The 26,361-nt window shown below is 38.5% G+C and overlaps 2 protein-coding genes across 2 annotated transcripts; one reads left to right on the top strand and one right to left on the bottom strand.

Annotated features, from left to right (window-relative positions):
* Positions 1 to 334: 334 nt before the first annotated feature.
* Positions 335 to 8,071, top strand: cdc45 (CDC45 cell division cycle 45 homolog (S. cerevisiae)). Its single transcript, XM_087792950.1, has 17 exons — positions 335 to 486; positions 599 to 658; positions 1,673 to 1,765; positions 1,829 to 1,966; positions 2,024 to 2,173; positions 2,256 to 2,314; positions 2,381 to 2,429; positions 2,485 to 2,546; positions 3,274 to 3,324; positions 3,409 to 3,528; positions 4,781 to 4,912; positions 4,980 to 5,240; positions 5,297 to 5,435; positions 7,274 to 7,357; positions 7,431 to 7,549; positions 7,614 to 7,690; positions 7,872 to 8,071. Exons 1-17 carry the CDS (start codon positions 436 to 438, stop codon positions 7,934 to 7,936), a joined length of 1,710 nt encoding a protein of 569 aa, XP_087649076.1. The 5' UTR covers positions 335 to 435; the 3' UTR covers positions 7,937 to 8,071.
* A 4,836-nt stretch (positions 8,072 to 12,907) lies between these two features.
* On the bottom strand, positions 12,908 to 13,988 carry LOC148087397 (uncharacterized). The gene is made up of 6 exons (XM_087793074.1): positions 13,840 to 13,988; positions 13,633 to 13,772; positions 13,500 to 13,567; positions 13,269 to 13,436; positions 13,103 to 13,207; positions 12,908 to 12,982 (listed from the first exon to the last, which is right to left on the bottom strand). Exons 1-6 carry the CDS (start codon positions 13,960 to 13,962, stop codon positions 12,954 to 12,956), a joined length of 633 nt encoding a protein of 210 aa, XP_087649200.1. The 5' UTR covers positions 13,963 to 13,988; the 3' UTR covers positions 12,908 to 12,953.
* Positions 13,989 to 26,361: the final 12,373 nt, after the last annotated feature.

Here is a 26,361-nt window from a genome sequence, read left to right on the forward strand (position 1 = left end):
AAATGAATGAATGTTATAAGTTATAAGTATAAACGACTTTTGTGACGATTTTTGTCAAACACAAGTTCGTTTGAAAGCATTGTTTATCAAAAACGAATTATTTAAATTAAAGTTTTTTATTTTATTTATTTTTAGCGAAACGATGTCATTATAAAGACGAGCAGTTGTTAAAATAATAAACGAAACATTAAAAAAAAAAAAACTTCGCCCGTGACGTCTACTCGATGGGCGTGGTCTTCCGTGACGTAGGCTCGCTCCCCTCTGCTGATTGGTCGCGCGGTGACGTGTGGATTTGGCGCCACACTTGTAACAAGGCAGCTGAAGCTCAGACGCAAACTCGTCAAGACGCGACTCTTCATGTGTCTTCAGTGAGATTCTCTCCACTTTTAATCGGTTTTAACTTATTTTATTTGAACACAAACGTCTCCCGCGACAATGTTCGTCGCTGATATCCGGAAGGAATTTTACGAAGTCGTCGCTAACCAGGTGAGGTTGACGTGTTAGCTTGTTGTTGACGTGTCGACACTTGAGTTTATTGAAAGATTTAAACTTAACTTGTTTTTATTTTTGCCTCCGAAATGTTCTGTTGTTGTTCCAGAGAGTTGCTCTCCTGGTGGCCGCAGACATCGACGCTCTGTGCGCCTGTAAGATCCTGCAGGTAAGCTAACTGTTAGCAACTGCTGTTTAGCTTAAAATAAACTTTAAACAACTCTGTTATATCATCTTTAATATGTTTTTATCAAAGGGTGTTTTCTTTTCTCATCCGCTTTAGTTTAACTAGACGGGACATATTGACAGAAAACACACAAACAACTGAACATTTCCATCGTAAACAAAACGTTAAAAGTGAAAAATAAACACAAATGTATCTTTATAATGTGGTTACTTTTTAAATAAAATAAAAATTGAAAGAAGTGACTGATAAATATCTAGAGATCCCAACGTTTTAAATAAAACGACGAGCTGTCAAATATATTTTCTTATTTATATTATTTTTAAAGCGACTCTAAAACTAACAAATGATTCACTGATGTCTTTATTACATTAAAACCAAACCATATTCTTTTGCGTTCATGACTTAAAATCGTATTTGCTCTTATAAAATAACAGTTGAATTATCTGTAAAAAGGTAAATCATAATTTATAAACCGTTATTGATTAATTCCAGACAAATACCAGCCTATTGTAAATATTAACGTCTCTAGTTTCAAACTCAAGGCCAAGTTAACAAAATAATAGAATTTTAATATAATGAATGCCAGTGTTTAAAATGAAATGAGGAGAATAAGATTAATGTCAACAAATCTACAGAGACGATACAATAAGAGTAAAACTAAAGTCTAAAGAAACAAATCTGATTAAGACATATTGATCCTCTGAGAATATAAACTGTGTCAGAATCACATTTTCTTTGACATAGATTTAGTTTGACCCTTAACTTCTAAAACATTTTTGCCTCTTGTGTTAAAGAGTTTTCCCTTGTATGGTCATAATTGATTCATCTTTATGAAAATTAAAACCGCAACAACAACAACTTACTACAGTTTATTAATTGATGTTTCTTGATCAAAAAGTACTTGTTTTGTTCTTTTATTTTGAAAATAAGTTTGAGTTGTCAACGTGTGCGTCTGTGATAAATGTCCCCGTCATGGTGTTTGTGTTGAATCTCCAGGCTTTGTTCCACTGCGATCAAGTCCAGTACACGCTGGTGCCGGTGAGCGGCTGGCAGGACCTCGGCACCGCCTTCCTCGAGCACAAGGACCAGGTAGAGGAGTCGTCTGAACCTACGATGATGTGATGTTTATTCAAACGCTCTCCGGCGCTGTAGTTCCAGTACTTCGTCCTCATCAACTGCGGCGCGAACGTGGACCTGCTGGAGATGCTGCAGCCGGACGACGACTCCGTCTTCTTCGTCTGCGACACCCACCGGCCCGTGGACGTGGTCAACGTGTACAACGACACGCAGGTGAGTGGAAGAGCGTCGGCTCACCTTCCGTCAGTCCGTTGAACTCTCTGTGCGCAGATCAAACTGCTGATCAAGCAGGACGACGACCTCGGCGTTCCCTCCTACGACGACATCTTCAGGGACGACGAGGGCGAGGAAGACGAGGACTCGGGGCACGAGAGCGACGGAGGGTCGGAGCCGTCCGAGAAACGCAGGAGGTTTGACGAAGTATGGGCAACAAACCAAAAAAAAAACATGTTGGAATCAATGTGAAAATGTGTTTGATGGATTTGTGAATGTCTTGCGGCAGGGGGCGCTAGAGAGGAGGATCGATCGGCAGCGACAGAAGAGGGAATGGGAAGCTCGAAGGTCGGCAATGATTCTCTCTTTCAGCACAAACAGAGATTTTTTAACTTGATTTATTTAATTTTCCAGGAGAGAAATTTTGTTTGACTACGAGCAGTACGAGTTCCATGGAACTTCTGTGAGTATTTTATCGATGTTTTGTAAGTTTAAGTACTGAAGAGTTTCTGTTTCAGGCGGCGATGATGTTTTTTGAACTGGCCTGGGTTTTGACCAAAGACACAAAAGACATGTTGTGGTGAGTTCTGGTTCTGAGTCTCTTTTTAAATACACACAAATACTTGTTTTCTAAATACCTGCACAAAAATATTGACGTTTTCTAAATACCTGCACAAAAATATTGACATTTTCTAAATACCTGCACAAAAATATTGACGTTTTCTAAATACCTGCACAAAATATTAAAAATGTATATAAACAAAAATAATATTTTTAAATTACTTTCTTAGAATTGGATAGAATTTTCTTTTATAAATACTCAAACTAAATTATTGTATTTAAAAAAAAAACATTTTGTGAAAGTATTACAAAAACTTTACACCAATAAATGATTTTTAAGAAATAATTTTGTTAAAATAATAGTTTTTTCAATACATTCACAAAAATCATTTTTAATACAAATACTGTGATAGAAATTATCTGTTTTTTTTTAAGAAAAAATAATAATAGACTTTGTTTGAAATTTCTTTCAAAAAATGTTTTTTTTTTTTTTTTAAATACTTGCGCAATAATTATTTTTTAAATACATTAATACTTTCATAGATCAATGTTTTTAATACGTAAACAAAAATAACTGTTTAAAATCCTTTCACATAATGTTTTTTTTTATGCACAAATATAATTTTTCTTTTAATACTTAAAATTATTTATGTTTTTGTTAATACTTGCACAAAACCATTTGTTTCCTTAAATACTTACGCAACAATAAAAAAATGACTCATGTTTAAGTTGATTTGATTCCAAAGGTGGGCTGTGATTGGACTGTCGGACCAGTGGGTTCATGACAAAATCACAAAGTAAGGAATCATTTTATTTTCTTTAGTATTATTTATTATTTTCTTCTGTTTCCTGAGAACCGAACTAATGTCTCGTGCTCTCAGCATGAAGTATGTGACGGACATCGCCACCATGCAGCGACACGTGTCCAGACACAACCATCGCAACGAGGACGAGGAAAACTCTCTTTCTATCGACTGCATGAGGATCAGCTTTGAATACGAGTATCCTTGACGTCTCACACACTCGGACTATTTACTTATTTACTTGAATGTTCTGAGACCCTTGTGAACTGAAGGGAAAGGAAAAGAGAAGATTTGCCATATTTTCATCAAATATTTGTGATACTTTTCATCGTAAGTAATAGTTATTTGTAAAGATCTTTCTTGACCAGGGTCACAAAGCACTTAAACAATCATAACCAATATACAGTTAAAATATATATACTTTAAAAACATCAAGACGCATAAGACAAACACAGGAGTCTCAGAAAATCAGGGAAAAGCACAAATAAAACTGTGTTAAGATGTTTCTTGAAGGAGTCAGTAGATCATCAAACACACATGTTTCTTGAAGGAGTCAGTAGATCATCAAACACAGATGTTTCTTGAAGGAGTCAGTAGATCATCAAACACAGATGTTTCTTGAAGGAGTCAGTAGATCATCAAACACACATGTTTCTTGAAGGAGTCAGTAGATCATCAAACACACATGTTTCTTGAAGGAGTCAGTAGATCATCAAACACAGAGATGGTTCCAAAGCTTAGGAGCAACAGTCTGGAAGGATTTCTCTTCTGGTCCTGAAGCGTGTTCAGGAACCATCAGTAGATTCTGATCCACAGACCTCAGAGCCCGAGCTGGGGTGTAAGGCTGGATCAGATCACTGATGGAAGGTCTGACCATGAATAGATCTGAAAGTAAGAACCGGAATTTTTTAAGTTGATCCTGAAAGAAACTGGCAGCCAGTGAAGAGATTTAAGGATCGGGGAAATGTGAGTTCTTCTACTAGAGCAGCTCAGAATTCTTGATACAGAGTTTTGTATGAACTGCAGGCGAAACGGCTCATTATTGTTGAGACACCATAACTAGCATTTTATGAAAGATGAATATGTCACAGAGACATTTTAACAACTGATGAAATGTGAAAAAATAACTTATAACCCTTGTATTATCTCAGGGTCAAGGTGACCTGAAGGCAAATGTGTTTTTGATATCCCTTGTGTTGTCTCTGGGCCGGGTCACCTTGACCCGGAGATAACACAAAGGTTAAAAAATCTATATATTTTTAATTAAATTACTAGACCTGTGTGGACAATATTCATAAATTAATGTAAAATTAAAGTTAGATATAAATTCCACAATATTTAAATATTTTGTTATTAAGTTAAATTAATAGTAAATTTGTATTTTTTAAAGATGGGTTGAGGGGCCGCATGTTGCTTCTTCCTGTTGGTTCTTAACCTCCTTCCTGCTCAGTCTGCGCCTGACGCTCTACCAACACTGGTCCTTGTACGAGAGCATCTGCAACTCCTGCTACACCTGCTGCAACTTCAAGCTCTGGACTCTGAACGGCCAGAAGAAGCTCCAGGAGTTCCTCGCTGATATGGGGTCAGTAGTGAACGCCGGCGTCCGAGGAGTCCACGCTGACCTTTGACCCTGACCCGTGTATGGCCAGGTTACCTCTGAAGCAGGTGCGGCAGAAGTTCCACTCCATGGACATGTCCATCAAGGAGAACCTGCGCGAGGTCATCGAGGAGTCGTCCAACAAGTACGGGATGAAGGACATCCGCGTCCAGACCTTCGGCGTCCACTTCGGCTTCAAGAACCGCTTCCTGGCCAGCGACATGGTGCACGCCACCGCCGCCCTGCTGGAGAGCACGGAGAAGGACGAGAGCGACGGCGACAACTTCATCAAGGCCCTGGACTCTCTCTCCAGGTGCGTGTGGCGACGGTCGGCGGCGTCCGCGGGAATCTAACGTGAGGTTGTCGCAGGGGTAACCTGGAGAGACTCCACTCCGGCATCGACCTCGCCAAGAAGAAGCTGATGGCCATCCAGCAGACGGTGGCGAGCTGCCTCTGCACCAACCTCATCCTGTCGCAGGGACCCTTCCTCTACTGCTACCTCATGGAGGTACTGACCTGCTGTACTCTCAAACTTTATGTCATTGTTTTAAAGACATTCTTTACCGTATCAGACGAACATATTCGTGCACTCGGTTAGAAATATTTTATATATTCCTTTGCTTTTGTTTTATTTATTTGTACAAATTTAGTTTCTAATCTCCAAAATATTAAACGTGTAACCAGCACTGTTCTACACAAGCTAAGCTAGCAGGTTTAACATTCAGTGTAAAGTGCACTTAATTCAACCGTTGAAAAAACTTTAAGTGTACTTCTTAAAAGGATGATGGAAGTCGACTAGTGGGAACTTGCCTGCCTGAGACCTTGGCTCCTGCACTTGTTTGTCGTCATCTGCTTTCTGTACCAAAAGAAAACATTGGTGTGTCTCAAATTGCTCACTTCTGAGCTTACACTTAATATTTTAACTACACAAGTGTGTTCACAATGGTCAGTGTGTGAAAATGTAGTGTGCAATAAGCACTCAAATGGCCAGAAAATGAAGTGTGGATCGATGGACACTTTCCACCCTCAACGTCCTCCATCTTAGTGACGTAGATGAAGCTAAACTGAAGACACAAATTTTGCCACAAAACAACAGTAATAACACAATGAAACACAACTTTATCACTCGTTTCTATTGGTGAAAAGCGCACGTTGAAGTGTCGAGGATAGTGTTTCAACTTCTGGTTGTGATCACTGTTAAAAAGTAGTAGAAGAAGAAACTGTCAAGTCATTTGAGACGGTACTGTCCTTCAAAAATTTGCGCACTGGCCTAGAGCGTGCAATTTCTTATAGTGTACTGTAAAGCAGTGCACTTAGAAAAGTGTTATTAAAACGACACTAGCTGTGTCTCAAGTGCTATGAGGTGGTAAATTTCACCTTAGATTGACTAAAGCCTTCGCTGTTAGCCATTAGCTTGGCTAGCAACAAAAAAAAGACGTGTCGTGTGGTGGTCACTATAACTACAAGAAAATGCAGCCCTTATGTTACTTTATATCACTGTCGTGGAAAAACCGTTTACTATTCTTCGCGTGGTGGTAACTTACTGCTTAAAAAGCCAAACTGAGTTGAATCGAACCGTTGAAACCAACCTGCTTGAGACCTTGACTCCTGCACTGGTTTTAATCATCCGTTTCTTCTCAAGTGATTGTTCAGACAGCAATGTCTTTATAATAACAATAATATGCAAGTGTTAGGGGGGGGGTATATTTAATGTCAGATTGATTGTAGCTATCAGTGTTAGCCGTTAGCTAAGCTAGCAAGTTTATTATTCAGTTTAAAAAATACTAAATATACTTCATTACAGCTAAGAAACAGCTTAACCATCTTTCACAAGACACAGGGTGGTCAAAAAAAGAAATCATAAATCATGAAATTGTGTGACGGGGTGGTAAGAAGCACCTCACTGCAGCTAGCAGTCATAAACTAGCTAAGCTAACACACTGGGGGAAAACTAACAGTTTGTTTATCTTGCGTCACGTGGTGGTAACTACATAAAAAGTTAAAATAGTGGGAACTTGCCTGCATGAGACCTTGGCTCCTGCACGGGTTTTTAGTCAACTGCTGTCTGTAATGCCTATAACGCGTAAGGGACAGTACAAAGACACTGTTTCTTTAAGTGTTAAGGGGTGGTATTTTTTCAACTATCACTGTTAGCTGGACTAGAAAGTTTCTAATTGAAAACACTTTGACAGTTTTACATCTTCAATGTGTCTCAGGGTGGTAACGATAACTTGCATGTTTGAGACCTCGGCTCCTGCAACTATATGTGGAAACGATCCATGTGCTTGACAGTCGTATAGATTTGTGATGACGCATGACGTTGATTTGTCGATGTTTGTCGTTCAGGGAACGCCCGACGTCAAGTTGTTCTCCAAACCCATGGCTCTGACGCTCGTGTCCAAGTATCTCCTCAAAGCCTTCGTCCAGTCGGTGAGTCCATCGGGATCCAATCCTGATCCAGGATCAGTTTTCAACTGTATCTTAACTCTGGCGTCTCCATCAGACCCGCAACAAACGCTGCAAACTGCTGCCTCTGGTGATGGCGGCGCCCAAAGACACGGAGAAAGGGACGATGATCGTGGTCGGGATCCCGCCTCAGTCCGACACGTCCGACAAGAAGAAGTAGGTCTTTCTGGACTCGTGTGATCGGAACTGGTTTCATTAAACACTCAAACGTTCTCTGTAGCTTCTTCGGTCGTGCGTTCGAGAAAGCGGCCGAAAGCACGAGCTCGCGGACGCTTCACGACCATTTCGAGACGTCAAGTAAGTGATTGGATTCATTTAAACTTTTTATCTCGAAGCGGTCCCAAGAATATAGTTCCTCTGCAGTTCCTTTGTCAACCACTGGGTGGCGACACAAGGTCGCAGTGTTTCGACAGGAGCTTCGATGAAGAACAAAAGTGTTTTTCATCAGTTTTTAGTGTCTTTTCTTCTTCTTCTGCAGTCATCGAGCTGAAGACCGAAGACCGGAGCAAGTTCCTGGACGCTCTGATCACACTTCTGTCCTGATCGTGATTATTGTGATGTTTTTATGTTGTACAGTTGTGTTGATATTTGACTCTCTCTGTGCTTTTACTCGTGTCCGTCTCTTTGATGTTTTCAATGTGTTTTTAATGAATCGTATTTTATTCCTTTTATTTTGAAGCTTCGAGCCGATATTAAATGGTTTTATGATGAAATGAGACTCGTTGCTTTTTCTTTATTAACCTCTGCCAAGGAGGTCATTTGATCATCTGTCCAATTCCACGAGGAACAGATTAGATTTGATGTTTCATCTGGTTTTAGAAGTTAATTCTTCACTTTTAAAACTTCTAACTGATCACAGGCTCCATTTAAAATCTGCTTTTTTCCCGATTCATGTTGTTTTAGTGTTTGCTACACACTTATCTTGGTAACATGCAGTATACTGGTAGTTCTTTTTTTAATTGAAACTTTTTAACAGGTGTTTTACATTTTTTTTCATTTTTTTTTTATTATTAAAGTCATGCAAAATCAGTACTTTGGCAGGGTTATGCACCAGCCTGGTGCTTTTCTTTTTTTCTTTTTCAAGCCATTTAATTTAATAATTTCTAAGCAGAAATCGTGCTAAAGTAAGTGGTCATAATGTATTGGCAATTCAACAACGGCCTCATTGTATACAAGTGTTGCTCTGCAGGGCCTTGAACATTGTTTTTTATTTACTGATCAAATGAGAGACATTTTAATTTGGTAGTTTCTCTGCTCACTGTTTTATTTTGGTAATATTTGGTTTATATAATATTTAAAGTAAATGTATAACCGTATGTGTGATAATAAATGAATTTGATGGACAAGAGTTGAATACACAACATTAAAAGGTGTCGTAATATAAACAGTTTTAAAACAAATTTGTGGGAAATTAAATGCAAAAGAATAAACTTTTAAATATAAACTTTTTATAATAACAGCTAAAACTTAAACAAGATACATTCATGTAGTTTTTATTAGTTTTATTATATCATTGTAAAGATATTTCCAGACATTTCTCTTTTTTCTGGTTCATTTTATATTTTGTTGGTCTGTCATGGGAGGGAAGAGCTGAGCCAAAAGGCTTCGCTCCTCAGAGCTTCAATAGGTGAAAGGTCATCCGCTGACCTCGGCCCGGAGTCGCGAGTGTTTCTGGAGGTCGAGCTTCTCTCCGAGGAGTGATTGAGATTCTTATCTCCGGGTTCAGGAAGTAGATGCTTGGACGTGTTCGGTTGTTTTCACAGGAAGGTGGAACGTGCAGGAGAAGGAAAGCACACTTTGTGTGTGTGTGTGTGTGTGTGTGTGTGTGTGCGTGTGTGTGTGTGTGTGTGTGTGTGCGTGTGTCATCATCACTTCTCGTCAAGTGTGTGTCGCTGCAGTTTAATGAGTGTTTACAGCGTTGATGTCGTGCAGCAGAAATAACTCACAGAAGAGTCTTGACGTCTTGTTTATCTCTTTTATTTCTTCAGCAAAACTTTTTTCACAGATTTGTTTTTTACTTTTATAATTTTTGTTTATTATTTTTGTAGCTTTTCTGCACTTTCTGGAGTTTTTGAGTTTTGACAACTATTTTAAATGTTTACCAAACGAGGATTCATTTTTTTTAAATGGCAAACATATATAATAAATCATCATATTTCAGTTTGTGGGGAAACGTTACTGTAATGAATCATCAAGATTTAAAAGACGTTTAAAAATAACTTTTTTATTTAATTTTACATGTTATGTTTCATTTTAAAATAAAATAAAAACAATTGTTACTTGACTATAAAACGTTTCCCCGCAAGTTAAACTCGATTTAATTGCTTTAAATCGTTCTAAAAAATGCATAGAAATACAACTTGTCCATCAAAACAAACGGTAGCTTTTCAAAGTAAAACTTCTGAAACTGATTTCCGCTGAAATCACCGATAAATGTAACGATCGTAAGACAAGATGCGGAGTAACACTGCCACCCAGCGGCCACTTACTGTACTACTGTACCACTATGCGGTAGAAGATCACGTAGAAACTAACCATTTTATTTTGTATTTATTTCCACTATTTATTAAATGTCTGTCAATATAACGTTAGGTTTTTTGTCCCTTATTTATCGCCCCTTAAAAAAGATTTAAGTGAATATAAAAAAAGGCTTTTATAATGAACTGAAACAGGTAATATTAAAAACAATAAAATAGTAATTTAAGCAAAAATACCTCGACTTTTATGACTCGATTTCAAACTTTTCTCTCCTATATTTTTGCTCGCAACTACTGGATAAAATGTGGCCCCTGAAGAAATGTTTGAGAGCTTCTGATCCCTAAAAGTATCTTTAGCGTTTAAAAAAACACCTTAAAAAAGAGTAATTTAATCAGATGTATTCTGTCATAGAAATGAAACCGTCGTCAGTGTTTTGTGGGCGCGAGCGTGCACGTCAGCTGTGGGGCCCCTCCCCAGCTGTGGGGCCCCTCCCCTCGCGCACCCCTACAGTAGCGGGGCCACTGGCCCTTCTGCTGAGCTGCACCTGAGGAATGCGACACGCAACCGGCCGAACACACTCGGGGAGTCGAACCCTCAAAGGCTGCGATGGCCTCTCGCGTGTTGCTTTTGGTCGTGACGGTGCTGCGGTGCTACAGCCTTGCTCGTCAACACGGGGAAAAACAGCGAATACAAAAGTCCTTATTAGTCGTCGATACTAAGAGGTTTTTACGACAAATGGATTTTATATAATCTTTTTTTCTTTTGTAGCAAAACTTGATTAATTCATTTTGAAGTTTTTTTAGCATTTGAAATGTCATTGACGGCAATGAACTCGATGCGACGGCAGATCGTTTCAGAACTCGCTCGCACAACGCACGGCGACGCAAGAGCAAGGACAGCGAGTTACGACCACACCAGGACGGACGATCCGCAAAAGAGTCGCGGATCCGGATTGTTTTTTATTTCTCGAGTCTGTTGGAAACCGATAGAAATTTATAATTAATTTTCTTTTTCTCCTTTTTTTCATTTATATCTAAATCGTTTCTGAACAGATGAATCCATCCAGGTTCTTACAAACACCCCGGACTACTGGACCCTGATAGTCCCGTTGTTACCGGACCAGAGACATCCATGAGATACTCGGACCGGAGCGATGGTTCACTCTGTGCTGAGAGAAAAGTGAACTGACCTCAGTTCAGCGCACAAACCTCCACAGGGATCAACGGAGATCCATCTGGAATGGAAGAGATTTGTCTTCTGGCTCAGCTCTGCGGTGCATTCAAGGCCACAGTTGCTGCCGTTCCTGAGGCTCTGGCAGCGTCTTCGTGACGAGCGGCTCCAGGAAGATCCTCGCAGCTGGACCAGGATCCTGAGCAAACACCGGCTTTATTACTCGTAATTACACCGACGTGACGTCTTCTCGTCCGTCGAGGAGCCTCTCGTTTATTCTCCGTCTCCGCGTCAGTCCGTCAACACTCACCAGCGCTTAATGATGGTGACCCCCCGACCCCCCCCTCCACGTGACCTTTGACCCCTCTCACAGCTGGAGTGTTGCCCCCCCCCCCCCCCCACACACACACACACACACCCTGCAGCCTGGGCTGTTGTTTTTGACTGAATTCATCGTATCGCACACGAGTTTGTAAAAGCGTGTGAAGAACTTTTGCCTGAAAGTTAAAAACACCTGATAACGTTATTTTGATTTCATTTCAAACGGCTTTGGTGGTAAAACATTTTCAATTCTTTTAAACCTCGTCGGCTTCTTTAATAAAACGCTTTATTTTTAGTTGTCTATGGTTTTTATAGTGTTGGATTTTCTGATTTCTGAATTTATGTTTTTGAAAATGTTTTTAAAATATACATTTCATGCAACAATTTTCAGTAATTTATATGTTTTTTCATTTATTTTTTTTAAATCATTTTAATTTTTTTGTCTTTTTAAAAACCAGACAATATTAACCACTACAAGAGTAAATCCATGTATGGACTTCATTTTTAAGTAAATCAGTAAAATTGTCAACATTGATCAATTATTATTATTATCATTATCTTTGTTGAGTTATATTAATAATCTGAAATAAAATAACGCAATAATGAATTTTATCTTATGAAAGGTCCTTGTATTTTTTTTATTACTCTTATATTAATAACAAATAAATACATACGTCAAACAAACTACTGTCCATCATGGTTGATGACATCATCCTCTGAACACTGCTATCAGTGAGAAGCAGATGAAGCACCAATGCTCCTTCCCATGATGCAACACTAATAGACTCAGGGACTCATTCATTCCTAGTGCTATAAGAAGTTATAACTCTGGATTTGGGGGCAGAAGTGAAAAGATGATTCTATTCCATGTTAATGTTTGTGTTATTTTTCTTTGACCTTTGTTCTTTATCTTTAGATTTTTATCATTTGTCTTTTTGTTCTTTTTATTGAACTTTGTTCTTGTTTGTATAAAGTCTGCTGTGAACTGGAAACCTAACTTGAAAGAGATCTCCAGATGGATTAATAAAGTCAATCTAATCTAATCTAATCCAACAATTTAATTCGTTTTTTTCTAGTTATTACATGAAGACAACACAGCCTTAAAGCTGGAAGTGAACCAGCAACCTTCTTGACCTGAGACCGTCATCAAAAATATTATAAATTGAATAAAATTAAAAATTAGAGTTTTATTCTATTAGTTTTGATTTAAAAACATATACTTTATTGTATATTGAAAAAGAAAATAGGTTAAAAATGTGAAAATAATCACATTAATTGAGATTATTATCAGATTAGCAGTGAATAAACATCATTTCAATCCTTGATTTAACTTTGACAGTTTAAAAGCCTCACTTTGTGAAAAAAAAACAACGTTTTGTGTTGTTTGTGCGTTGAGTTGTGTGTAGAAAACAATCATAGTTATTTAATGTGTATTCTCTTGAAGGAATGAAAACCAAATCCTGTAGGAAAACATACTTATTTAAAAATGTGGAATCTTCTGCTGATATTCATCAAAGTTAATGGAAAATAAAGTCAAATAAACACTTATATTTTCGGTCTTTTTATTAGTTTTCAACGGTGGATGGAAGATCTAGTTGCTCTCGGGGGCGGCGCACAGTTCTGCGGAGAGAACGAGAGTCAGAGCACGAAGAGAAGAAGAAGAAGAAGAAGAAGAAGAAGAAGAAGAAGAAGAAGAAGAAGAAGAAGAAGAAGAAGAAGAAGAAGAAGAAGAAGACGCACCTGTCTTTCCGTCGTAGTGGAAGGTGGGCTCTCCCTGGAAGCCGAGGCAGGCGGCCTGGGTCTTGAAGTGCTCCAGCTTGGCGTCGTCCAGGATCGTCTCCGTCGCTGCGAGGAACCACAACATCAGCTCGAGTCCTTCAACAGTTTCTCTACTTTACTCTCTTACAAAACAGGTAAAGAGATCGGGTCTTCAGGGCGTCTTGTCCGGCCTTCTCGTTGCTCACGGCCAGTTTCTTCAGGAAGTTCTCGGGGTGCGTGTGCGAGCTGTTGACGGCCGTGACCATGGAGCCCTCGGAGGTCTCGTACAGCTGGTACTGGTTGGTCAGAACTTGCACTGTGAAAAAAAAACATCGTTTTAAAACCGTCGTCACGGGTGTTCGGTGAAGAATGGACTCACGGACGACTCCGGTCGCCACGTCATCCTCGACGGTGGCGTTGATGAAGATGTGGACGCAGGTGTCGTTCCTGTGGAGAGGTTTCGGGGTTCAAAACCTGGGACGCCGTCGAGACGGAGGGGGTTCGGTACTTACACTTTGAGCTCCTGGGTCAGCAGGAACCCGCCGTGTCCCTCGTCAACGATGTTGATGACGCCGCTCTTCGTGTTCCTCAGGACCGTCTTCTCCACGTCGTTGGAGTTGAAGGCCATGATCAGGTTCTTCTTGCCGTACACCTGCGAGGAGAAAGCGGGGGTCAGAGGTGACGACGCTGCGGCGGCGGCGGCGGGTCGAAGACGGTACCTTGGTGCGGTCGCTCAGAGACAGGACCTTGAGGACCCGTTCGCACTCCTCAGGCGTCGCTGGGGCGGCGCTGCTGAGGGCGAGCCCGGCGAACAGGAACAGAACACTGCAGAACATCTTCATGGTGAGGAGGACGGAGGACGACTGACGGACAGGCAAAGACCTGCAGACCTTTTTATACTTTCATGGATCTTTGGATCGACCCATTCTTATGTTAAATATTTTGCAACGAATTTGTTTAGTTCTGCATTAATGATTCACTGGACGACTGGACCAGGCGCACTGCAAATAGTTCTTTCATAAGCCCGGTCCAGGTCCAGATCCAGATTACACTGGCAAAGGTTGAAGCCTCGAACATCTTTTCACCTTTCACCTTCATGAGATGTTCCAGTTAGCTTCAACTAGCTTAGCTTTAATGTTCACTCCTTGATGAAACAGCTGACGATACAGTTTCATCAGCTGTTTCATGAAGCTTCATCGAACCTTCACTAAAGAACCTACTTCAGATTTGTAGAAAAATGTGGTTATTAAAGTCGTTTTAACTTGGTTTAAATCTGTTTACAATTTAAAAAGGGTCTTGTTAATGACTTAGATCGTACTTGAAGAAAAATCCCAGTGAAACCTCATCAAATGTGTCATGAAACCTCATCAAATGTGTCATGAAACCTCATCGACCATCACTGAAGAATCTACTTAGTTTGTTTGTAGAAACTTTAAACGAGGGATCAATAAAGTTTTACCTTACCTTACCTTACCTTAAACCTTGTCTTAAGAAGTGATTTAGATTAAAGTGTTTGATGACGATGCTTCATGATACAGTTTCAAATGCCAGATCCCTGCTCTTTAATATTTGGTTATAAACCATTAATTCGATTAAACAACATTTTAAATATAAGCAAGCCACCTACCGAACTATAAAGATTAAGTGTATCATGAAACCTCATCATCTGTTTCATGAAACCTCATTAACAGTTTCATGAAACCTTAACAACCATTTGTAAAGAAAATTGATTAATAAAGTAGTTTTAACTATAAAGACTACCTAAGTGTATCATGAAACCTCATCAGCTGTTTAATGAAACCTCATCAGCTGTTTCATGAAACCTTATCAACTGTTTCATGTAACCTCATTAACCATTTGTAAAGAAAATTGATCTATAAAGTAGCTTTAACTATAAAGACTACCTAAGTGTATCATGAAACCTCATTAGCTGTTTCATGAAACCTCATCAGCTGTTTCATGAAATCTCATCAGCTGTTTCATGAAACCTTATCAACTGTTTCATGTAACCTCATTAACCATTTGTAAAGAAAATTGATCTATTAAGTAGTTTTAACTATAAAGACTACCTAAGTGTATCATGAAACCTCATTAGCTGTTTCATGAAACCTCATCAGCTGTTTCATGAAGCCTTATCAACTGTTTCATGAAACCTTATCAACCATTTGTAAAGAAAAAAAGTAGTTGTAACTATAAACTGCCCAAGTGTTTCATGAAACCTCATTAAGCAACACTAAAGAATCCACTTCAAAAAGGTCATTTTAATTTGTTGTTAAATCCCTTTAATGTTTTGAAAGTGTCTTGAGAAAGTTGGCTACAGTTGTTGGATGAGTGCTTGTTGATGAGGCTTCATGATACAGTTCCAAAGCCCATTAGAAGTCAGTCCCTGCTTCATATTCTTTTTTTTTGAACAACTAATTCAATTAAAGTTTAATATGAGTGTGCCACCTTCTGAACTTTAAAGATTTATAGTCTATCATGTATCATGACACCTCATCTGTTGTTTCTTGATACCTCGTCAGCTGTTTCATGAAACCTCATCAGCTGTATCATGAAACCTCATCAGCTGTTTCATGACACCTTATCATCTGTTTCATGAAACCTTATCATCTGTTTCAAGACACCTCTTCAGCTGTATAATGAAACCTAATCAGCTGTATCATGACACCTAATCAGCTGTATCATAAAACCTCATCAGCTGTTTCATGATACCTCATCAGCTGTTTTATGAAACCTCATCAGCTGTATCATGAAACTTCATCAGCTGTATCATGAAACCTCATCAGCTGTTTCATGAAACCTCATCAGTTGTTTCATGAAACCTTATCATCTGTTTCATCACACCTCCTCAGCTGTTTCATGACACCTCATCAGCTGTTTCATGACACCTCATCAGCTGTTTCATGACACCTCATCATCTGTTTCATGAAACCTCATCAGCTGTTTCATGAAACCTCATCATCTGTTTCATGAAACCTCCTCAGCTGTTTCATGAAACCTTATCATCTGTTTCATGAAACCTCATCAGCTGTTTCATGAAACCTCATCAGCTGTTTCATGAAACCTCATCAGCTGTTTCATGACACCTCATCAGCTGTTTCATGACACCTCATCATCTGTTTCATGAAACCTCATCAGCTGTTTCATGAAACCTCATCATCTGTTTCATGAAACCTCCTCAGCTGTTTCATGAAACCTCATCATCTGTTTCATGAAACCTCATCAGCTGTTTCATGAAACCTCATCAGCTGTTTCATGAAACCTAATCATCTGTTTCATGAAACCTCATCAGTTGTTTCATGAAACCTTATCATCTGTTTCATGACACCTCCTCAGCTGTTTCATGACACCTCATCAGCTGTTTCATGACACCTCATCAGCTGTTTCATGAAACCTCATCAGCTGTTTCATGAAACCTAATCATCTGTTTCATTGAACCTCATCAGCTGTTTCATGACACCTCATCATCTGTTTCATGAAACCTCATCAGTTGTTTCATGAAACCTTATCATCTGTTTCATGACACCTCCTCAGCTGTTTCATGACACCTCATCAGCTGTTTCATGATACCTCATCAGCTGTTTCATGACACCTCATCATCTGTTTCATGAAACCTCATCAGCTGTTTCATGAAACCTCCTCAGCTGTTTCATGAAACCTTATCATCTGTTTCATGAAACCTCATCTGCTGTTTCATGAAACCTCATCAGCTGTTTCATGAAACCTAATCATCTGTTTCATGAAACCTCATCAGCTGTTTCATGAAACCTCATCAACCCCTCACTGAAGAAAATATCACTGCAGTAGTTGTTACCTCTTTTCCTTCACTCTAGTGTTTTAAAAGTGTGTCAAATCAATTGTAATCGTTGGAAAATCCCCAAAAAACCCAAAAGAAAAATATTTGTATTCACTTTGAATCAGAAGTCGTTCAAAGTTCGACTGAAACAGTGATTCATCGGAAGTGAGCGTCGACCGATCACTTAAAAAAGGGGAAAGTTTTGAATCTTTAATGACATCAGTGACCGGATGATCTGAGAAGTTTCATAAGAACTCGTTTTTCTCTCTGACATGTTCCAGCTGTCGCTCCAGATCTCTAAGGTTTCTTCTAATTATTCCACATACCTTTGTTGTTCTGCCTGACCGTCGGCACATTTATCGTGGAGTCACCGTGTCCAATCAGAAATGTCGGCTGATCCCTCCCAGACATTCCTGCTGTCGTCAGGCCTCCTCCTCGGCTCATCACCGGGCTGTCAATCACCCGTCCGGGCGCGTCCTCACTCGTTCTCAAGTGATGATTTAAAGAGTGAGAAGATGCTGCTCGCTCACAATCTCACATCTTTCTAATATAACTGTCCCCGCCGCTGATTTATTCTGCTCTTAATACCGGGTTTTATCTGCAGCACTTAATGTTGCCGTAGGTCCGAGTCAGCACTAAAGTTCTGGGGTTTGTAAATATCGAGTTTCCAGATGATATAGTTCAATGACTCGCTGAACTCTGCTGGCATGTGTTTTTCCTGGAGCAGATGTACAGAGAGCAGCTCTTGTTTATCTTCAACTACACGTTAAACATTCATGCTGTTTGTTCTGCAAATTTTCACAATTTTTGTCCTTAAAATCAGATAATTTTGTCCTTAAAATCGATACGAAGCTCATTACGCAGCTTCATGGAGAGAACTTGGCAACGTTCGTTTCTCAGATAAGACGTGAAGGTCCTGCTTCTAGTGAGATAAAGATAATTCCGAATAAACAGATGCAGGACTTTGACATATGGCTGGACCTTTGGAAGGAGGCGGCAGAAAACTCCGCCACCAAAAGGAGAAAACTTCAGGACGGCTGAACATAAGAGGCTGAAGGAGATGCTGATCCTGGATGCCCGGGGAGATCCGGGACCCCGGGAGGAGGCCCCAGGACCACTCCAGGACCCGGCTCTCTGTGATCCCCTCGAAGATCCAGAGGAAAGAAACTGTGAGAACGAAGTCCAGACCAACGACTGCTTTTGAATTGTTTTTGTTAGAAGCTTCTTAAGATAATAGTAGACTTTATTTAAAGTGACTTTAACACATTTAAAAACAGCTAAAAAAAATTAAGACTTAATTAAAGACTTAATTAAAGACTTAATTAAAGACTTAATTAAAGACTTAATTAAAGACTTAATTAAAGACTTATTAAAGACGATAAAAGATGTTCAGCTCACATTTAACGACCAGTGTTTAACATTTTTAGTCTCAGACAAACTGAATCTTGTACGAATTAAAAAACTACAACAAGATTATTTACCATGAAAATGACAAAATGAAAGTACAAGACAGGTATTTATCATGTATTATCTTTTTTATCATAACCTCTTTTCGCACCAATTAACAATACAAGTTAAATGTGCTTTATATATTTAAATATAATGATTGAATTAAACACAAGACTAACTTTTTTATGTTTGTTTTTTTTTTTACATTATTATCTCTGTGATAAATACATTTTTACTTATTATACTTATTATTATACTTATAAAAATTATTATTTTAAATGCATACTTTTTAAATATTATATTATAAAAAATAATAATTGAAATAAAACACAAGACTGGTATTTATTATGTATTGCTTTTTATTATTAATATCTGTAATACATACATAACAAATACAATACAGATATTTATTATTTATTCTCTTTGTGATTAGTGTTCGTTTTAGTGATAATTAAATACAAGTTTTTAATCTTAAGACATATTTATTTGTGCTTTTTCTTAATTATCGTGTTGCTGCTGTGTTTGTCTCTGTGTTGTTTTTGCCTTTTAAAGTTTTTTAATTTGTACGTATTTTAACTGTGTTTTGTTGTTTAAGTACTTTATGACCCTGGTCTGAGAAAAGAGCTTATAAAAATATATCAAATTTAAATTACTTCAATATAAAATTATATTATTTATTTTGTAAAGATGTATTGTAATGATTTACATTTTCAGAAGTAAATAAATTGAAAATACAAGACATGTGTTTTTTATAAATATATGTTTTTGGAAAAGATGATTCACAATTGTTATCATTGCTAGTCAGTAGTGCTACATAAGTTATCGGTTAGCAATATTAGCACAAAGGACTGTGTATTGGCAAGAATCTAAAATGTATCATGTGACAACAATATGATAAATTACCATATATAGTGATACTGTAGTAACAATGTGTAGTATTGTGGAGAACTTGACTCTGGTGTTGTAGTATTTACAGACCACATGACTCTTGACGAAGTCGTAACTGCTTTCATTTGTTTACAAACCAAAATATGTCCAAACATCAGCTTTAAAAGCTGCTGGAGTCGACTGTATCCTCTCGTCCTCAGTCCTCACCAGGATGTCACAGGGTTCATAGTTCCTTTAGCTGCTGGGGATGTATTGACTGCTGCCATCTAGAGGCCGGAAGTTTAATTGTAGCACAAAACTGAATAAATGCACTTAATATTTGCAAGTTAATTGTAAATAAAAATTCTAATTGGTTTAATTTTAAACACACTTTATTGATCTGTAAAAGATATAAAGAGCAATATTAAAAACATGATTTTAAAGCCAGAAACGACTCAAACCATGAGTGTAAAGCGAGCGACTGCACTCGTCCACACCTGCCTGAGCTGGTTCTTGCCTCCATCACTGGCACAGCACATGTTCCCACACCCTCTGGGTTCCTTCCTGTTTCCTGTGCCACTGTCCGCCGCACAGGAAACTGGCCTGTGTTATTGAGCCGGTGACTCACTCCGCCTTCCAGACCGCACACTGTTTGGGTTTTGATCTCCCTCCACACATTAGCTGCGAGTGTTTCTGGCACAAATACCTCGAGCTCTCTTTAAAACCCTGTAAACAAAGAGGCGTTTGTGTGGAGCATCGAACCACCTGCTGACTCCTGGAGTGTCTGCGGGATTCACACGGATTCACCTGCTGCTGCCAGAGACATCTACCAACATCATCTTCATGGATTTATGGATGTTCTTTTCTTTATATACTTTGATTCGTTCCTCCTTTCATGTCTTTTTGAAACAAAAATGTCTTTATTTTGCATTTGTGAGACTACAATACTTAAAAAATATAGCATTTCCAAGATAATATTAACCGTATAACGAATAACATACAACATAAGGGGTCACACAGAGGTCACAGACCTGATCTTTCAGGCTCAGATAAATTATATTTCTTTATGCAGTTATATTAAAAAAGAAATTGAACACATTTGAATCAATTTCAATAAATAATCTTTGGGACCCTTTATGAGTCTCTAAGCAGCAGGATCTTGCCAAGCATCGACCTCACCGACCGTCGAGAGAGCAACGAAAACCCACGACAGCCAGGAAAAGACGATACAAAATAAAAGCCCCAGAAATATTTTTGACAATAATCATTTTGATTTATTCATATTAAAAAGGGGTAATTTTTGTAAAAGTTTCTTATATAGAGGTTGAGTTGTGTATAAACGTAATAAAACATTAAAAAAAAAGTTGTTCTCCTCATTTAAATCATTAACTTTTGTCAATATTTCTCTGACCAAAGTTGAACTTTTTGCAGCCATCATTATTTTTTAAATTAACTTTGTTTGCGTCACTTTAAGTTTAAATTCTCAGTCTGGGATCAAGGCCTGCATCTCAAGGGTTGCTGGTTGAAAACCCCCTGAACTGATCAGGCCTTGACCGTTGAAACCACTTGTGAAAGTATCTCTGACTTTTCTTTTCCGTCCTCGGCTTCTGGCCAAACATGGTGTTTATATTTGGACGAGTAACTCCTGAACATGTTTTGAAACAGCGGTTAATGACCCCCCCAAAAAAATATTTTTTAAATTAAAATATATCTCAAATATTTATCCACTAGAAGTTGGACTTTCTTCCCCTCCTTCACGTTGGAAAGGTTGGTTGAGAAAAACGGCTTTCGGCACGTTTTGACCAAGAGGTCAAAGGTCAAGTCATGAGAAATGACACTGGTCAGAGTTAATCCCCCCCCCCGCCCCCCCCACACACTTGCATAAGCAACTTCTGACACGACCTTCACCGCCTGGTTCTCCCAGCTTAAGGTCAAGTTCAGGACTTTATGTCACAAACTTTTAGCTTCGTTAGCATCCGTTAGCTCGTTAGGCTCCGCCTCCTTTGATCCGCTCGTATCTGCAAACCAACTCCATTGAAACGAGTCCCGTGACAGATTCCCTCCTCGTCCTCCGGCGTCTCGCGGATCCTCCGACCGAGGAATGTCTGCCCGCCGCTTCTTTTATTGCGCTCATCCATACCACCACATTATAGGCCGCGGTCGCCCCCGGCAACGGCAGGTCTGGACTGGTTACCATGGCGAGCCCCCATTGAGTGACGTCGCTGGCCCTGTTTAGAATGGGTTTTTTTTTAAAAGGTGCGCCCCCACACCCGCTACACACACTTGTCTTCACACGCACCCCCCACCGCCGTCGTCAGACCCCGACAGCTGGTCCTTAATCTGGAGTTACTGGACATCATTTCACTGGATTATGTCAGCGATGTTTACCTGAGGGGAGAACTAGGTTCCTCAAGAGGCCACGTTAGAAAATGAGAATGTTGTGAGGAGCTAAAGACAAGAGAAAGATGGAGAAAAAAGCTTTTTTTTTAAGGGGTCCCCACTTTTTTGTAAAGCTTTAATGTCAGCGTTTTATTCACGGACCTACGTTTAGATTTTAAGGTATAAATAAAAACCATGATTGACACAAAGATGAGCCTGAAGTGAATCAGCAGGAACTCATGCAACAATACGGACCCGAATAAAAGTTTGTGTTTCACTCTTTTTCACTGGTTTATAGGTTTATTTTGTGGAGTAAACTCGACTGAAACAAGTGTCTTGACGTGTCAAAGGTCACAGACTGATGTTCACTTCAATAAATACACGGTATCGTTTCAAGAAAAACAACCTTTAAGACAGTAATAATCAAATACTATAAATAATATATAAGCAAATTTGTTTTTCCTATTGAGTGGTTAACAATCTCTAAAGGACCCTGGACGGTGGGTTGGGGACTACTATAATTTGAAGACTTGCAAATACCGAGGTAATAAGACGAAATGGAAAAAGAGACGAAATGTACAAAAAAACTACTAAAGATTATAGTTATTACAGTGTTATTAGCTGTAACAGCTCAACTCAGCTTCATTTATATATAAATGTAAAATAACAGCAGTTGACACAAAGTTCTGTACAAGAACTTACAATAAAACACAAAATAAAAACTGTTAAAAACACCAAGATGATGCAATAATAGCGAATAAAACAAATAAAACGAAGCTACAGCGTCTCGTGCTTATGAGTTAAAATCCAGGGGAATAGAAATGGGTTTTAAAAATTGAAAGATAAGTAAAGTATAGTAGATAAAGTTACATGTGAGCATTAAAATCAAAATAAATTCAATTAAATTTAGAAAATACACATACAAAAAAAGAATTAAAAACAATTAAAGTTCTAAACCCAATACAATCAACAAGTTACAACTAAAATACAGTCAAATTTAAGAATTTCTTAAAGATCAATTTTGAGATACGGTCGACGTCGAGCGTGTCTTCATCGCACACATCTTTTTGAAAAGTGGCAAAAGTAGTTATAAGAAAACTGATACTGGTGGTGTTATATATGTTATATACAATATTATATGGATAATATCCATCTGTGTATACGCGAGGATTACTAAGAACATCTCGCTTTTTTATTATTGTCGTTTATGAGTCCTGGGTTCCAGGCTGACAACATCATCTGAATCTGTATAATCCTGTTTTCTTCTCTGAACGTCACCAGATTGGAGTGGACTTAAAAGAGAGCCCCTCACCCCTTACAAATAACCCCCCCCCTCAACCCACGGTCAGACTTTATGGACCCCCATCTTGAGAGTTTTTCAACATGACCTCATATAACGAAATCTTTCCCTGAATCTCTTCACCATGGCTACGACTTTTCCTCGGAACTCTCGTCCCGTGAGTCACCCTCGAGTCACACCTTCTCCAGCGTATTCTTCCCCGAGCGAGAGAGGACTCATGACCCGCTAAGATCCTTAAGTGGCCAGAAAAACAAGTAAGGATCAGGTTTTCTAATCCAGTCGCAGCGTTTTTACGTTTGAGATCCTGAAAGAAACGAGTGTTTCGTGGATTTTTCCCTCCACACTGATCCAAGTACTAACTTATTGATACCTCTGTGTCTCGCTCTGAACATGAGGTGTCGCTAGAAGCAGGTCTCGGAGTCGGACCCTCGTCCCCCGGTACCATCCCCGACGCCGTGACTTGCAAGAAGATTCCCGGCAGCTTCTCCCGGACACTCTCTTTCGGGGGCTTTCATTGACGGGAAGCCGGGCCCGGAGAGGAGGGGTGGGTCTGAAAGAGGCTGGGGTGGGGGTTGCGGAGTATTGTAAGTTGAACAGTTGAGCCCCACTCGGGCTGAATGGGCATTGTCATCTGGATTTCTATGGCCAACCAAAATACTCGCTCCCTCCATGGGGGTTTATGGATCCATGGTGGGAACTGCATCGAGCGGAACGTCATCCTTTGAAGAATATGAAATAAATATCAATATTTATGTTGAGGTTAAAGCTGCATATGACCAGAAGCTGAGAAAAAATCTCTAAACTCTAAAGGAATGTTACAACACGATCTGGAGTTTATAATCCATGCGTTTGTGTCGTTTATACTATTGCAACAGTTTATTTTCATGTCTAAACAAGAAGGATCTGTCCCGCCTGCACTTAATATAAAACACTGCAGCGAGATTTCTGAGCCGCTCTAGTAGAAGAACTCACATTTCTCCGATCCTTAAAACTCTTCACTGGCTGCCAGTTTCTTTCAGGATCAACTTAAAAAATTCTGGTTCTTACTTTCAGATCTATTCATGGTCAGACCTTCCATCAGTGATCTGATCCAGACTTACACCCCAGCTCGGGCTCTGAGGTCTGTGGATCAGAATCTACTGATGGTTCCTGAACACGCTTCAGGACCAGAGGAGAGAAATCCTTCCAGACTGTTGCTCCTAAGCTTTGGAACCATCTCTGTGTTTGATGATCTACTGACTCCTTCAAGAAACATCTTAAGACATTTTTATTTGTTCAGGCTTTTCCTTGATTTTCTGGAACTCCTGTTGTGTTATCAGTTTTATCTTGAGCTTTAAAGTATATACTTTATTGAATATTGTTTTGATTGTTTAAGCGCTTTGTGACCCTGGTCTGGAAAAGTGCTATACAAATAAGAATTACTTACTTACTTTTTTTTTTTTAACTTTCTTGTTGCTGCTGTGTTTGTCTCTATGTTGTCTTGACCTTTTAAAGTATATATTTTAACTGTGTATTGTTTTTGATTGTTAAAGTGGTTTGTGACCCTGGTCTAGAAAGATCTTTACAAATAATCTTTACTTCACTTACTTTACTTACATATAAAAGTTATATTTGTATCCCCCGTCAGCCGCCATGGTTACATGAATCGACGTAAAATAATTTCATTTTGTTTATATTTATTAGAAACAAAAGCAGATATCTATTACATTGAACCCTTGTGTTATCTCAGGGTCAAAGTGACTGAGAACGAGTGTAAGTAAGTAAGTAAGTAATTTGTATTTATATAGCGCTTTTCCAGACCAGGGTCACAAAGCGCTAAAACAATCAAAACAATATTCAATAAAGTATATACTTTAAAGATCAAGATAAAACTGATAACACAACAGGAGTTCCAGAAAATCAAGGAAAAGCCTGAACAAATAAAAATGTCTTAAGATGTTTCTTGAAAGAGTCAGTAGACTCCATCTGGTATCCCTTGTGTTGCCTCTGGGTCAGGGTGACCCGAAAACAAATGTGTTGTTAGTATCCCTTGTGTTGTCTCTGGTTCAAAGTGAACAAACCCATTTGTTTTCAGGCCATATGGGTCACCTTGACCCTGAGATAACACAAGGGTTAAAGCGGACGTGTCAAACTCGAAATATTTTAGAAGACTTAATAGCGAACAGAAATATATGTTTAGCAAACAAGAAGTATGATTGCGATATTGTTATGTAAGACCAAACTTAACCTGTGTTCGTCCAACATCAAACACATCAAATTAATTTCCTTCTACATAAGTTTTCACTATTATTCTCTGTATAATTGTAGAAAATCTATGTATAGAATAAGGAGGTAAAGAGTTCACCATCCTACCTGGCTTACTGCAACCTGTTCCACTCTAGCACTAGTATACTCCTCTCATCCCCGGCGACTGACCTCGTCTTCTGTCCCAGCCTAAGAGTCTTCTTTCAATCTACCTCCTCGAGATCCCAAACACAGATTAAAGCGCTGCCTTATTTCCCGCCTGTCGGTCTGTGACACTGACATCCCAGAATATAAAGCATTTGTTTACCATTAATTTAATTAAAAAATGAATCAATTAAAATCAAACTATTTCACTTTCATTTATGTTTCCCGGGACTTTCTAGCAGGTAGCAGTGAAACCATGTTTATTATTGTGACTCACCCTTGAGTGTTGACTCACCATCCGTCAGATTCTCATCTAGTTTCACTTACCGTGGCGACAACATGACTCATGTGACTCTCAAAACCTCCTCAGTAAAGAACATTAGTACTGCGTCAATAAATGTACTGTAAGTTGTCAGTCATTTTTTTAATAAATGGCTTTAAATATTGATTATATATATATATATATATATATATATATATATATATATATATATATATATATATATATATTATTTTAAATGTTATTCTTTCCAAATAAATAAAAAATAAAAACAGCCCAAGTAAGTTTTGTATCATCATTTAAGCTCTTTAGTTTTATTTCATCGACACAAATTCCTTTCAAAGTCCTCTCACATGTTTTATGGATAAAAAAAAATTAATAGCACTTCTTAATATGCTCCATAACATTTAAACATGTTTGACTATTAAACTATGATGATGACACAACTTGATATTGTTCAAACCTCTTTAACTTTCATCATTTATGGAGTTAAAACATTCCAAAATCTCTACAATTGTCATTTAAAGGTCATTAAATGGATTTTTCCAGCCTGAAAAAACAACCGTGAGGGCAGTAAATGGTCTTAAGATAAATAAAAAAAATACTAAAAACAATAATGAAAACACTGTTTAATAAATGCTAATAAAGTGCTTATTTAAGTGTAAATATTGCTTCTTACATTCTTGTTTTATTTAGTTTTAACATCATGTTTATATCTTCTATATGATGAACCAGTACCTTGTTGGTTCTTTGATAAAAACGTTCATGTCGGATCACTTCAA

This window comes from Callionymus lyra, chromosome 1 (assembly GCF_982586985.1).
Source record: "Callionymus lyra chromosome 1, fCalLyr1.hap1.1, whole genome shotgun sequence".
Taxonomy (NCBI): Eukaryota; Metazoa; Chordata; class Actinopteri; order Syngnathiformes; family Callionymidae; genus Callionymus; species Callionymus lyra.